General features: G+C 41.1%; 1 protein-coding gene across 5 annotated transcripts in view; it reads left to right on the forward strand.

Moving 5' to 3' along the window:
• LOC129706141 (protein FAM118A-like) overlaps nucleotides 1-14,853 on the forward strand; it is a 36,022-nt gene that overhangs the window by 17,210 nt on the left and 3,959 nt on the right. For 4 of the 5 annotated variants that reach the window (XM_055650152.1, XM_055650155.1, XM_055650156.1 and 1 more), the window contains 5 exons: nucleotides 1,026-1,247; nucleotides 1,476-1,604; nucleotides 3,369-3,654; nucleotides 5,229-5,270; nucleotides 12,938-12,973. In XM_055650152.1, the coding sequence (XP_055506127.1) occupies nucleotides 1,026-1,247; nucleotides 1,476-1,604; nucleotides 3,369-3,654; nucleotides 5,229-5,270; nucleotides 12,938-12,973 (715 nt within the window). The remainder of the gene's footprint in view (nucleotides 1-1,025; nucleotides 1,248-1,475; nucleotides 1,605-3,368; nucleotides 3,655-5,228; nucleotides 5,271-12,937; nucleotides 12,974-14,853) is intronic. The other variant, XM_055650153.1, reaches the window with a different exon arrangement.

Raw genomic sequence — 14,853 nt, forward strand, 5'->3', positions numbered from 1 at the left:
GGAGCATGTGCAAGCTAGGTAAAATGTCAGTGCAAAGTGTGCTTGCTTGCCCCCACTTTCTATCCGTTCATCCCATGTCATCTGCTGCTAACTCTTTAAATTTGACACAAAAAACAAAGACCAAGGCACAAAGATATCAAAAAATGAACCATGTTTTAAAAGAAAAATTATAATATTTTAATGGGGTAAATATGGGACAATACATTTTGGAAAGAATAGAAGGGGCAGAAATAGATATTCAATGGAGTAAATATTGGATAAATATTTGAAACTGTGGGTGTCCTGAGGAAGTGAGATTAAATTTTGATCACTTTAATGAAGAGCTGACAATATACCAAATGACTTGTTCTGCGTTGTGAACATGTATGGTTCTATGGGTAATAAAATATGAAAACCATTAAATGTTCTGTTTGATGCATCATTCTCATCTGTTCATTGGAGATCAAAATAGCTCACTATAAAGGAATAGCACTGGGCAGCAGCTGGACAAATATAGTGCAGGCTGACAGACATTGAATTGTGTTCTAAAATCAAGTAAATATCATGGAGATGGTGAGAGTTGTGTGCATGATTTTTTATTTTGTCCTGTTGCCTGCCAAAGAAAGCCAATATAATGAATTAATAGTAATTAAAAGGAAATTGAACGTATTCTTTACCCACCAAGTGAGTTACACCAGTTAGTTAAATGATTTATAAAGGTTTTGATTGGACCCAAATGTGGAAATAACCTGAGTAGGTTCACTTTGATTCATGCTCCCATGTACTTATTTCACGCTGATTTGATATATGACAGTTTTCCAAATATTTAAATTTTGTTAACTGACTTTGCCGTTCATTATGATTCTTTGCACAAATGTGTAATGCATAATACTAGATGGCCAAGTTCCTGTACTTTTAAAGCCATAAATAATAAATAATTCAATACATTTCATGCTCTCTTTGTTCTTTCAATAGCTGATCATGGTTTGGAAGAATTTAGACATACTTGACTATATGTCTTTACAAATATTTCCATTTGTTTACAGAGAACTGGAGATACAAAGCCAAATTTCTTCCAGGATTGTTTGATGGAGGTGTTTGATAATCTTCACAGTCAAATTCAAAATCCCATGCTCTTTGATGCCATTCTCCAGCTTATGGATCAGGGAACAATGGTTCTCACCACAAACTATGATAACTTGCTTGAGATTTTTGGTCAACAACAAGGCAAACCTATGGAATCTATAGATCTTAAGTGCAAAGAAAAGGTTTGTGTTTATTTTTCAAAAATGAGATTTTTACAAATAAATGAATTGGCTCTTTAGATCTTGCAGATGAAGCTGCAGGAAGTGACTTAATGTGGGCCAAGAATGAAAGGATTTTCAGAAGAAATGTTAAAGGTTTTAGGAAAATAACTTCAGGACCAGGCATTGACAGTCTTTATTTTGCATCATCCATTCGTTGATTTTCATTTTCATATACTTTGTGCATTACAGGTAGTTCAATGGGCAAGAGGTTTACAAAAGTACAGTGTCCTTCACATTCACGGACTTTTTACAGATCCCTGTGGCCTGGTATTGGACCCATCAGGATACAAGGATGTAATGCACGATCAAGATTTAATGGTAAGCATTGATTTTGAACATTTTTAAAGCCACATTTAATTTGAAAGGTTTTCAAAGGAATTTGTGATATAACATTAAAAAAAGTTTACTAAAATTGCTACCTGTAAGGCCAAAAGTCTGTAGAGCTGCTACCTCACAGCGCCAGAGACCCAAGTTGCAGGGTGTCCTTTATTGTCATTCAGACCGAAGTCTGAACAAAATTTCGTGCCTGCAATCATACATACATACAATACAATAAAAAACAACAATAAACACATATTAACATCCACCACAGTGAGTCCACCTAGCACCTCCTCACTGTGATGGAGGCAAAAAGTCTTAAGTCTCCTGACAATGGGTGCTGTCTGTGTGGAGTTTGTATGTTCTCCCTGTGACAGCATGGATTTCCTTCGGGTGCTCTGGTTTCCTCCCACATTGCAAAGAGGTGTATGTGTATGGGTTAATTAGTTTCTGTAAATTACCCTCTGTGTGAAGGATTGAATAGCATCGAACTAGTGTATGGGTGATCGATGGTCAGCATGGTCATAGTAGGCTGATATCGGGCCTGTTTCTACGCAATATCTCTAAACTAAACTAAACAAAAATGGAAGGAAGGCATGGTAAGGTTTGGCTTCAACAATGAGGAAGAAATGTTGATATATTATGAGATTACTTCTGTATATTACCATAATAAACATAGCTGGAACAAATAGGGCATTGTGTAGTTTATTATTGCTTTGAGCTCCAAGATATAGTGAAAAACTTTGTGTTGCGTGCTATCAGCATGAATATTTGCGTGAATCTGACAGATTCCATACCGTTTAAAGATATCCTTTAGGTTTGAAAAGCAAATATACAAATTTTATGGATTTGGTTCAAATTTAAGCTACTGTCTGTTTTACTGTCTTTTACTATTATTGATTCTTTTCAAAGTATTGACGCATGATTAGTAGGAAGCTTTTTGCTTACAAAATACACTGAAATCTTAATTAACGTTCATAGTGGCTACTTTTTGAACCAATTTATATTTGTTTGTTTCTGTGTGGAAATTCAACCAATGTGGCAGAATCTATTTATTGCAAAGCCAATCTGATTTTTTTAAATTTTGCTTTTGTATGTTTTTAATACAATATTATGCCATTAATCATATAACTTTATCGATTGTGTCTTTTGTTTATTTGGCATGAATTGCAATTTTAGCTTCAGATAGTATTCCTGTTTGTGATTAAATCGTTTGGGAGTCACAGCAACCTGACCTGTTGATACAAGGACAATATCACTGTTACTTAAACATTTTGCATATCTGTGAACAGTGAATAATTCCAAAATTAGTTCTATTTAAATAGCTGCATTGTTTGATAGTATTTTAGGTCATTGATAAAGATGTCTCCATTCTATATTAATAAAATAGCCAATATTGTATTCATAAAATAATAGGTGCATTGTCGGCACATTCAAAGATCAGTCGGGTAAATTTCTCTTTATTTCATTCATTTATCCACTGACTTTTTCCCACCTGGTTCTCGCCCAATCATGCATTAGCTCGACAACTCATCCGCAAGCCGTCTTTCAAAATTTGATCCATCAGTATTAATGCTACCCTTTATTGAACTTTACAACAATGTATCATTAATTTAATCAGATCTGAGGTATCAAGAATCTTATTGCCATCCAGTGTATTATGTTTTTTACAGTCATATATGCTTTGCACGCTATAGGTGATCCATCCTATTAAGGAATCCCTGAGAAAATGATTAACCTTTTTGGATTATTTTTCCCTGGCAGGAAGAATTTCAAGAACTGTATCGTATCAAGTCCTTTGTATTTTTGGGCTGTGGAGAAACTCTGCGGGATCAGATCTTCCAGGCACTGTTTCTGTATTCTGTTCAGGACAAAGTAGATTTGGAACACTTCATGTTGGTCCGAAAGGATAGCCATGATCATTTCTACAAATTGCAAGCAGAAATGCTGTTGCATGGCATTAAAATAGTGTCTTATGGCGACTGCTTTGAATATATGCCTCAATATTTCCGAGATTTGGTTGCCCAAATTTGCAGACGGAGAAGCCCAGGTAAATCACCAAAACTATTGTTGAACGATAATTATTTTAATGGTGCACAATGCTTTAATGAAGTTACTGAAAATATTGATTGATGCTGCATTTTTTTTAAAATTTATAAAATTGTTTACATATCTGTCTGCGGATATAGAAGTGATAGCAAGACAAAATATAGAGGAACTCCTATCATTTAGTTTATATATTTGCTAATGATGCAATAATAAGAAGTTGTGAGAATACAAATTCAGTGACACTTCTCATCCCATACTTTGGCTATCTACTTCCAAAACAGTCCATCGGTAGTTTTACAGCAGGACCAGGGTGTTTTGTACTTTGTCTTGTTAGGTCTTAACAAGATTTAGCATTACTAAATTTAAAGTATGATTTCTACTTTTTTCTCAAACTGATTTATAATTAAAAAAAACCCAAGATCTCTTAATAGCTCTTAATAGCTATTAGTCCCCTATCAATAACCCGTGCCTGCCTTCTCCCCATATCCCTTGACTCCACTAGCCCCTAGAGCTCTATCTAACTCTCTCTTAAATCCATCCAGTGACTTGGCCTCCACTGCCCTCTGTGGCAGGGAATTCCATAAATTCACAACTCTCTGGGTGAAAATGTTTTTTCTCACCTTAGTCTTAAATGACCTCCCCTTTATTCTAAGATTCCTTTGGTACACCACTGGTTATAGACTGTCAGGAAAATCACCCCTCAGTTACTATCCTCTACTGTCTATCAGCCAATTTTGGCTCTAGTTTGCCTACAAACCCAAGATCTTATGTGCCCTAAACTTCTGAATCAGTCTACCTTGCAGAACTCAAAGTCCACGTAAAACATGTCTACGTTCCTGCCTTCATCAATTTTCCTTCTCGATCAGATTTGTGAGACAGAATTTCCCAGCATGGAAACCATGTTGACTAATCAATCCCTGTCTTGTTGGTAAGCAATAAAATAGAAGCAAAAGCTTTGCATCTTAAAGTGCATTTCTCTCATTCACAATTTGATGTTATCTATACATTGAGCAATGGATTCACTTTACATTATTCAAATAAATTAAAAGATTTTAACCTTCAATGTTATACATGTTCACACATTGAGATACATATATACCATTAATAGTTAGCTTTTAATTGGGGTAAACCAGATGAATCAGTCATTTATCCATAAACTAGCAATTGGCTAGATAAGGGTTACCCTACCCTAATTGCCTGGATAACTGGCAACAAATCAATCTCATTGACATGATCAAACTAAAAATATCTGTTATGTTCAATGCCAGAAGTGGGCATACAGAGGTGTACATCTTACAAAATACTTTAAATAAATGATTATCAAATTTTGAAAGGTTTTGCTCTTAGAGGATGTGCTGTGTTGCCTTAGATATTATTTCGACAGAAGTACAGATTTATGATGTTGTACAAGTCTTAATTCTGACTTCATTACTTGCTATTCTGCATTTTTTGTTTTAATTGATGCATTTGGGGTCAGATCTCACAGTTATGCTCTTTAGAGTGTGAAAACTAGAAGCTTGAGGGTTTTATCTAAACCTTTTCCCTTTTCAATTTTTATTCCTCTCTATTTTAAAGCTGATCTGCAGCAAGATGGTGTGCAAGACACATCAGGTGGTGGTAGGTATCTGATTCTTATGGGGCTTTTTCACGGGGCGACTTGACGCAAGATGTGACCAGAGTGAAGTGGTCGTGGTCTAGCACGATATCATACTATATAACGGGGGGGTAGACAAAGAGTTCCCACGGTACTTGGCATTTCTGTTATTTGTGCGAGTGACTTGTTCGTCTCCCGAGCGTTCCCGTTAAATCTTGAATGAGCATTGTAAACTGTCAAGTGCAATTAAATCATCACGTGGCACAAATGATGTCATAATTTATTTTATGGCTCTTAGAGACATGATTCCAACCTCAAACACAGAGGGTGTAAAAGCTGTCTGCGACTTTTTTACTTTGCAGCTGCAGGGCACAGACAGACTTATAAGAGAAGTTTAAGTTAACTGCAAAAACAGCACTTTTACATCTATAGCATTGTATGTTTTTAAATCTTGGATAACATTAAATGGTTCTCCTGTTGATGAACTGATATATCGTTATATATACTCACATGAGCACCCGGGATACTCCACAGCCTTCGGCTCCAGCAGGTTCCGTTTTCTCTCCCTGTTTCTATAATCCTCTCTGGATTTATCGTAGAGAATCTCGTTAAATTGGTACCATTCTACAAGTTCCCCCTCTTGTTCCCTGGAGAAGTTATATGGCCTTACCTTCTGCCATCTTCCCTTTACATAAGCATCTGTAGAGGCTATTCCTACAACGGCTACTGGGGAGGCAATCTGAAATCCACCTTGCTCACCCTCTCCCTGCTCCAAGGAGCCCACAGGCAGTGTTATCTCTGGCATCTCCTGTTGCCTCTCCACCTGTCTCTCTTGCTGCGTCGCCTCCTCATTCTCCTGCACGACAAAAAACCTTTCTGACACGCTTTACCCTCTTTCTTTTAGCTTTTCTGGGAGCCATCTCTGCATGTTCCTGTTAAAAAGATTCTCCAACAATGACAATGAGGTGGGACGTCCTCGATCGACACATGTTCCATTGGCGACATTGAGAACACCTTTTTTACTCGCCTTCTGTCCCCTCTGTCCAGCTTCCGGGTTTACTGTTCGCAGGAGTTCCCACGGTAACCGCAAGAGTTACTACGGATATCGCACTGGCCACTACGTTCATAAAATGTTGCAATGCTCAACCACAAGTGTACAAGTCACTCTTGGAGAAATTCAAGCTTGCTTGAATTTTCTCCCGAGTACCCAAGTTACACGATTACCTGCCGTTAGCGCCACGGTGGTCCACGAATGCAGTACTTTTATCGCACGAGGTTCCCACGATGTTAAACTCTGGTTACCTCTTGTGTCAAGTCGCCCCGTGAAAAAGGGGTTTTAGCGCTCTGGAGTGGGCTACAGTTACACTGTAGATCTCCTGGGATTTAGTAGACTGGAACAATTATTGTTTTACGATCTTGATTTGTCCTCATGATGTGGGTATTGCTGACATCTATGTCACCATTTATTGCTGATCCCTAGTTGCTCAGGGAAGATAGTATTAAGCTGACTTCCTTGTGATGATAGTGCTATTAAAATTGAAAAAAATATTGCAGAATTTAATTTGACTTGAATGATTTTCCTTGTGTTGCATTGCTTTTGATTAACTTCCCAATGTTACAATCACAACCATTGTGGTCTGTCTGTTGACGCCTTTGTACTAGAGAAGGAGGGAAACCATTATTGAGGACAACAGAAAACAGTAGCACCAACCAGGGGAGTTTCTCCTCTCACCTGCTGCAGCTGTTGAGGTGATGGTAAATATTTTTGCTGTGGTTTCCTTTCCGTCTACTGAAGGTGACTGGAAGTAGATTGTCCGAGTTGGCTCTAGGTCTAAATCCTGCAACTCCCCATCACCTTCACTGAAAAGGCAAACAAATTGAGAAGGCAGGTCAATGCCATTTTCTCAAGGGTAATTAACGTTGGGCAGTTAAAGCTGGCCATGCCATGCTACCTAGATCTTAAAAAATATATAGTTGCGTATAAAAATGATTACATTATGCGAACTCTTGGACTCTTTCTTTGACAGTCCTATCAAATTTATACAATCTTTTGGAAATCCCCACTGAATTTGTGTTTTCAAGAACTTTTTGTTACATATTTCCTTTGTTTTTGTTATTTCAAACAAAAAGCTGTTGGTGTATTTAAAGTAGTTATGAGTACATTTCTCTCCTAAATATAAATGTCATTTTTAGTCTATCTTCAAAAGTGATTTTTTTTGCTTTTGGTCTTTCACCAATTTACTGATGAAATGTGTGTGTCTAATGTTCTTGTTTTGTAATGTTATGAGTATCAGCATTGACCAAAAGAAATGTAATGTTGCAAATACTGATTCAAGATTGGGCAGCAGAATGGCATTTAGTGCCGCACAGCGCCGAAGACCTAAGCTCAGTAGCGACCTTGAGTGCTCTGTGTGTGGAGCTTGCACACCCTCCTTGTGACCACATGGGCTTCCCCCAGATGCTTTGATTTTCTCTCGCATCCCAAAGATGCGCTGATTAATTGACCACTGTAAATTGCACCAAGATTCTAACTGTTGAATATGGGGAGAATAAAAATTGGATGAATGTAGGATCAGAGTTAACAAGTGGTTGATAGTCAGCATGCTCTAACTGAACTGACGGCTTGTTTCTGTGCTATGTGACACATTAGACAGGACAGGGAAAACCTGGGGGGGGGGACACGCCCCCCCCCCCATGTTTTGAGAGGTGGGGGCCATCCCCCCCCAAGTTTTTATGATCTGGATTTTAAAATCTCCGCTTTCCGCGAGGCAGTGGGGTGGGACTGATGATCGAGGGCGCGAGGATTGGAAGTGGCACAGACCTGCGCCTCATCCGCAGCCGGGAGCCCGGTCGGGTCTCCGGAGCTGTCCCGAGTGCCCCCCGCAGGTGGCCAGAGAAGAGAAACAGCACTAAACCCAGCTCAACTCTGCCTGTCCCGCCAGGTTAACCTGCCTGGGCTTGCGGGAAATATGGCCAGCGCGGAGAAGCAGCGCTGGTATCCCATCAGTCCAGACAGGGCTGTTGGTTAACCTGGTGAGACAGGCAGAGTTGAGCTGCATTTAGCGCTGGATTGAGCCTCCAAAGCCTCGCGCGCGTGTGTGAGTGTGCGCATGCGCGCGCGGCCGCCAAAATATTTGGGTTCCTCCCCCCCCCCCCCCCCCCCCCCACTCCATGGTTTGATAGCGAGTTCCGCTCTTGGACAGGAGACTGCAGATAGAAACATAGAAAATAGGTGCAGGAGGAGGCCATTAGGAGGGAGAGACAGATCAGCCATGATTGAATGGCTTGAGGGACTGAATGGCCTAATTCTGCTCCTATTACATAAACTTAAGAACATGGGAGCATCACCTCCAGGTTCCTCTCCAAACACATACCGGCCTAATTCGGCAGGACAATCAACTTGATTAGCACCCCATCAACCAGCCTATGCATTCTTGAATATGTATTCAAGAGAGAGTTGGATGTGGCTCTTGGGCTGACGGAATCAAGGGATATGGGGAGAAAGCAGGAATGGGATACTGATTCTGGATGACAGACATGATCATATTGCGTGGCGGTGCTGGCTCAAAGGGCCGAATGGCCTACTCCTGCACCTACTTTATATGTTTCATTCCATTCACTATCTGCATTTGTGTGCCATATACAAAATGCACTAAAATTAGTTAGACCAATCTTTCCTTACTCAAGACGAGAATAGAGAGGAGACAACCAGTAGAAAGAAGTGAGGGGAAGGGGTAGGGCAAGAAAAATTGATGGGTGGATCCAGGAAAATAGGCATTTTTGGCTGGTGAGTCGAGTGGGTGAATAAATGCTGGAGACGGTCATAGTAACTGGAAGAGATGAGTGGAGAAGACAGAGCTGCATGTGGTGGTATCTGATAGGAATTTAAGTTGAGGAGTAAAGTGTAGAACCAGCGGGAATTGTGTGGGGTAGATGGGAAAGGGATGCATGGGGTGGGTGGTGTCAACCGTGGACCCGAGAGCATAGGGAAACTGATGAGCAGAAGGAATAGGTGGAGGAAGGGAAATGAACTGGGTGACGGGTGTGGAGTGGAAAGAAAAGTATGTGTATGAGATCCTGGATAGATCAGAAATAAAGAGAATAGTTGAGCGGTTTGGCTGAAATTGCAGAATTCTATTCTTGTGCCATTGGGTTGTCGGCAATCCAAGAAGAATATGAACTACTATTTTTCCTATTTGGATGTGGCCTCACTGGCAGTGGAGGAGATCGAGAACAGACGGGTTGGAATGCAAAGAGTATTGAAGGAGCTAACAACTGCTAGTTCCAGCAGGCCCTGGCAGACAGAGTGGAAGTGTTTGGTGAAACTGTAGCTCAGTCTTGGCTTGGTCTCATCAATGCAGAGAGGAGGGTGCAGAGAGAGCACTGAATGCAAGTGATAAGGTTGGAGGCATGTATAAACCTCTATTTCACCTGGAAGGCTGTTTAGGTCCTTGAATGGCAATAAGGGAGGGGGTGCTGGGACGTGTTTCATCTCCTGTCATTGGGAAAGGTCCTGAGGAGAGAGGAAGGGATGAATGAACCAGGGAGTCACAGAGAGACTGGTCTCTGCAGAGATAGAAACATAGAAAATAGGTGCAGGAGTAGGCCATTCGGCCCTTCGAGCCTGCACCGCCATTCAATATGATCATGGCTGATCATCCAACTCGGTATCCTGTACCTACCTTCTCTCCATACCCCCTGATCCCTTTAGCCACAAGGGCCACATCTAACTCCCTCTTAAATATAGCCAATGAACTGGCCTCAACTACCTTCTGTGGCAGAGAATTCCACAGCTTCACCACTTTCTGTGTGAAAAAATGTTTTCCTCATCTCGGTCCTAAAAGATTTCCCCCTTATCCTTAAACTGTGACCCCTTGTTCTGGATCCCCAACATCGGGAACAATCTTCCTGCATCTAGCCTGTCCAACCCCTTACGAATTTTGTAAGTTTCTATAAGATCCCCTCCCTCAATCTTCTAAATTCTAGTGAGTACAAACCGAGTCTATCCAGTCTTTCTTCATATGAAAGTCCTGACATCCCAGGAATCAGTCTGGTGAACCTTCTCTGTACTCCCTATGGCAAGAATGTATTTCCTCAGATTAGGAGACCAAAACTGTACGCAATGCTCCAGGTGTGGTCTCACCAAGACCCTGTACAACTGCAGTAGAACCTCCCTGCTCCTATACTCAAATCCTTTTGCTATGAATGCTAACATACCATTCGCCTTCTTCACTGCCTGCTGCACCTGCATGCCTACTTTTAATGACTGGTGTACCATGACACCCAAGTCTCGTTACATCTCCCCTTTTCCTAATCGGCCACCATTCAGATAATAGTCTACTTTCTTGTTTTTGCCACCAAAGTGGATAACCTCACATTTATCCACATTATACTGCATCTGCCATGCATTTGCCCACTCACCCAGCCTATCCAAGTCACCTTGCAGCCTCCTAGCATCCTCCACACAGCTAACACTGCCCCCCAGCTTCGTGTCATCCGCAAACTTGGAGATGTTGCATTCAATTCCCTCGTCCAAATCATTAATATATATCGTAAATAGCTGGGGTCCCAGCACTGAGCCTTGCAGTACCCCACTAGTCACTGCCTGCCATTGTGAAAAGGACCCGTTTACTCCTACTCTTTGCTTCCTGTCTGCCAGCCAGTTCTCTATCCACATCAATACTGAACCCCCAATACCGTGTGCTTTAAGTTTGTATACTAATCTCTTATGTGGGACCTTGTCGAAAGCCTTCTGAAAGTCCAGATATAACACATCCACTGGTTCTCCCTTATCCACTCTACTAGTTACATCCTCGAAAAATTCTATAAGATTCGTCAGACATGATTTACATTTCATAAATCCATTCTGACTTTGTCCAATGATTTCACCACTTTCCAAATGTGATGCTATCCCATCTTTAATAACTGATTCTAGCAGTTTCCCCACTACCGACGTTAGACTAACTGGTCTGTAATTCCCCGTTTTCTCTCCCCCCCCCCCCCCCTTTTTAAAAAGTGGGGTTACATTACCTACCCTCCAATCCTCAGGAACTACTCCAGAATCTAAAGAGTTTTGAAAATTTATCACTAATGCATCCACTATTTCTGGGGCTACTTCCTTAAGTACTCTGGGATGCAGCCTATCTGGCCCTGGGGATTTATCGGCCTTTAATCCATTCAAGTTACCTAACACCACTTCCCGGCTAACCTGGATTTCACTCAGTTCCTCCATCTCATTTAACCCCCCGGTCTCCAGCTATTTCCGGCAGATTATTTATGTCTTCCTTAGTGAAGACAGAACCAAAGTAGTTATTCAATTGGTCTGCCATGTCTTTGTTCCCCATGATCAATTCACCTGTTTCTGACTGCAAGGGACCTACATTTGTTTTAACTAATCTTTTTCTCTTCACATATCTATAAAAGCTTTTGCAGTCAGTTTTTATGCTAATTTGTACGCTTCATCTTTTGTTTTGATACTATCCCTGATTTCCCTTGTTATCCACGGATGCACAACCTTCCCTGATTTATTTTTTTGCCAAACTGGGATGAACAATTGTTGTAGTTCATCCATGCAGTCTTTAAATGCCTTCCATTGCATAGCCACCGTCAACCCATTAAGAATCAATTGCCAGTCTATCTTGGCCAATTCACGTCTCATACCCTCAAAGTTACCTTTCTTTAAGTTCAGGACCCTTGTTTCTGAATTAACAATGTCACTCTCCATCCTAATGAAGAACTCAACCATATTATGGTCACTCTTGCCCAGAGGGGCCACGCACAACAAGACTGCTAACTAACCCTTCCTCATTACTCAATACCCAATCTAGAATAGCCTGCTCTTTCGTTGGTTCCTCTACATGTTGGTTTTGAAAACTATCCCACATACATACCAAGAAATCCTCTTCCTCAACACCCTTGCCAATTTGATTTACCCAATCTATATGTAGATTGAAGTCACCCATTATAACTGTTTTACCTTTGTTGCACCCATTTCTAATTTCCTGTTTGATGCCATCCCCAACTCCACTACTACTGTTAGGTGGCCTGTACACAATTCCCACTAGCGTTTTCTGCCCCTTAGTGTTTCGCAGCTCTACACATATCGATTCCACATCCTCCAAGCTAATGTCCTTCCTTTCTATTGCGTTAATCTGCTCTCTAACCAGCAACGCTACCCCACCTCCTTTCCCTTTCTGTCTATCCCTCCTGAATATTGAATATCCCTGGATGTTCAGCTTCCAGCCTTGATCACCCTGGAGCCATGTCTCCGTGATCCCAACTATATCATAGTCATTAATAGCTATCTGCACATTCAACTCATCCACCTTATTACGAATGCTCCTTGCATTGAGCAGATGGACAAGGAAGGGAAGATATGATTGATGGTTGGATCACATTAAAGTGGCAGAAATTCTATCACTACTGTATGAGGAGATGGAGGGAGGCAAGAATAGAACTGTGGGGGGAACGCAAGAGACATGGCTGAGGACTCCATCCACAATTCTGCATTGGAATTGTAGCATGTGGTAGCTGAATATCTTAAGAAAATTGGCGGAGATACTCTTCTAGTAAGTAAAAAACTTGAAAATATATTTTTAAAATCTCTGGTGTACTTAAATGTTGTACTGGGTGCTTCATAAGGTTTCAACAAAAACTTTTAATCTAATTACTAATTATCACTTTTTTTCAGATAGTTCCGCTGCAGATAGTACAAATCTATCTATCGGTAAGGAAATATGAAATAGCAATCCAACCACCCTATACCTCGGAATAAAATTGTGTTATAATAAAGAACAAATGTAGTGTTAATGTTTTGAGGTAACAGCATGTCCTAAATTTAAAATGAAATGAGATTGAAATGTTATCGTGGAACTCTGACGGCACTGGTCATTTCACACAGGGCAATGAGGAATGTGGTGGATGAATTTATATGTCCTGGAAAATGCAAGTTGAATAAAATTTTCATTTAAATGAATATTCATGCAATGAAGGTGGAAGTTCTTTATCAAATTTTGATCTCCAAGGGAGAGTTTTTTATTTTAATATCAACATAATGGGGACATTTTATTTTACATTTATTTTGACCATTGTGTGCTATTTAAAAAATTAAAAACCAAAGGTCTAGCCATTGGATTGTCATGATTTTTTTTTTTAAAGGATAAATGTTTAAGTAATGCTCAAAGGATTATTCTTCTATGATTTTTGTTTTAAGTGGTTGAATGGTAGAATTAATGTGACGTATGGATTCAATTCCATTCAATTCATTGTTCTCAGAATTACGATTCTGGTGAAGAGTGAACTTGATGAGTGTGGAAATGTACAATTACAATATGGTGGAAATGTCAAAAGCTTTGTTCCATCGAGAACACAAATGTAGTTTAGAAGGAACATTGAAGTTTAGCAGAGCAAAGCTTGTGTTGACTGATTTAAAGAAAGACCTCATATTTGTGACAAAATCAAATGCAGGATGATACTTGCCCTGGGGCAGTTGGCAACCTGGATTTGCATTGTCTATGACTTGGATATATAGTCTACGTCTATGGATTTGGATATGGAGGCCTAGAAAAGATGACAGCTCTTTATTGCCAAATATCTCTGACCGTCCAAGACATTTGAATATTATTCAAATAAAGTTAAATTATAAAAGCCAGTCAAGTTAAAGAAACATACCAAATATATGAAACACATAATTGAACTTTTTTCCTTGGGTTTGACAACCATTGTTGCACTTTGAGAGTTCAAATGTGAAATGCAAGTATTCAGTTAATGGCAGGACACTTAACAGCATTGATGTACAGAGGGATCTTGGGGTGCAACATCGCTCCCTGAACGCAGCAACACAAGCAGTTAGAGTGGTAAAAAAAAGTGTATGGTATGCTTGCCTTCATGATCCATAGGGGGTCAAGTGTGAGAGTCAGGAAGTCATGTTGCAGCACTTCATAAAATTTTGGTGTGGCCAAAGTGGGTGCTGAAGAGATTTACCAGAATACTGCCTGGATTCGAGGATATTAGCTATAAGGAGAAGTTGGACAAACTTGGATTGTTTTCTCTGTAGTGTCGAGGCTGAGGCCTGATACAATTACCGTATTTCCCAGCAATGAAGACGCTATTTTTTACCCTAAAATAAGACCCGAAAAATGTACCTGCGTCTTGAAGGCCGAAGGTTAGCTTGTTAGGTAGCAGGCGACCTGGGAACTGCAGCCAGACCTGGGGCAAGCGCGCTGACCAGGGCGCAACAGCCAGACCTGGGGCAAGCGAGCCAACCTGGGCGCTATAGCCAGTCCTGTGGCACGCAGCTGACCTGGGAACTGCAGCCAGACCTGGGGCAAGCGCAGCCGAGCTGAGCCAGACCTGGGGCAAGCGCAACTGCACCCAGTCCCAGGGCGAGCGAGCCGACCTGGGAACTGCAGTCATTCGCGGGGCACGCAGCCGACCTGGGTGTCACAGCCAGACCTGGGGCACGCGGCTGACCTGGGAACTGCAGCCAGACCTGGGGCAAGCAAGCCGACCTGGGAACTGCAGCCATTCGCGGGGCACGCAGCCGACCTGGGTGGTTGTGAGCGGCCGCCAGGACCGGACAGCGGAACCGGCTGCCACCTCAGCGTT

The sequence above is a fragment of the Leucoraja erinacea genome, chromosome 19 (genome assembly GCF_028641065.1).
Source record: "Leucoraja erinacea ecotype New England chromosome 19, Leri_hhj_1, whole genome shotgun sequence".
Classification (NCBI taxonomy): Eukaryota; Metazoa; Chordata; class Chondrichthyes; order Rajiformes; family Rajidae; genus Leucoraja; species Leucoraja erinaceus.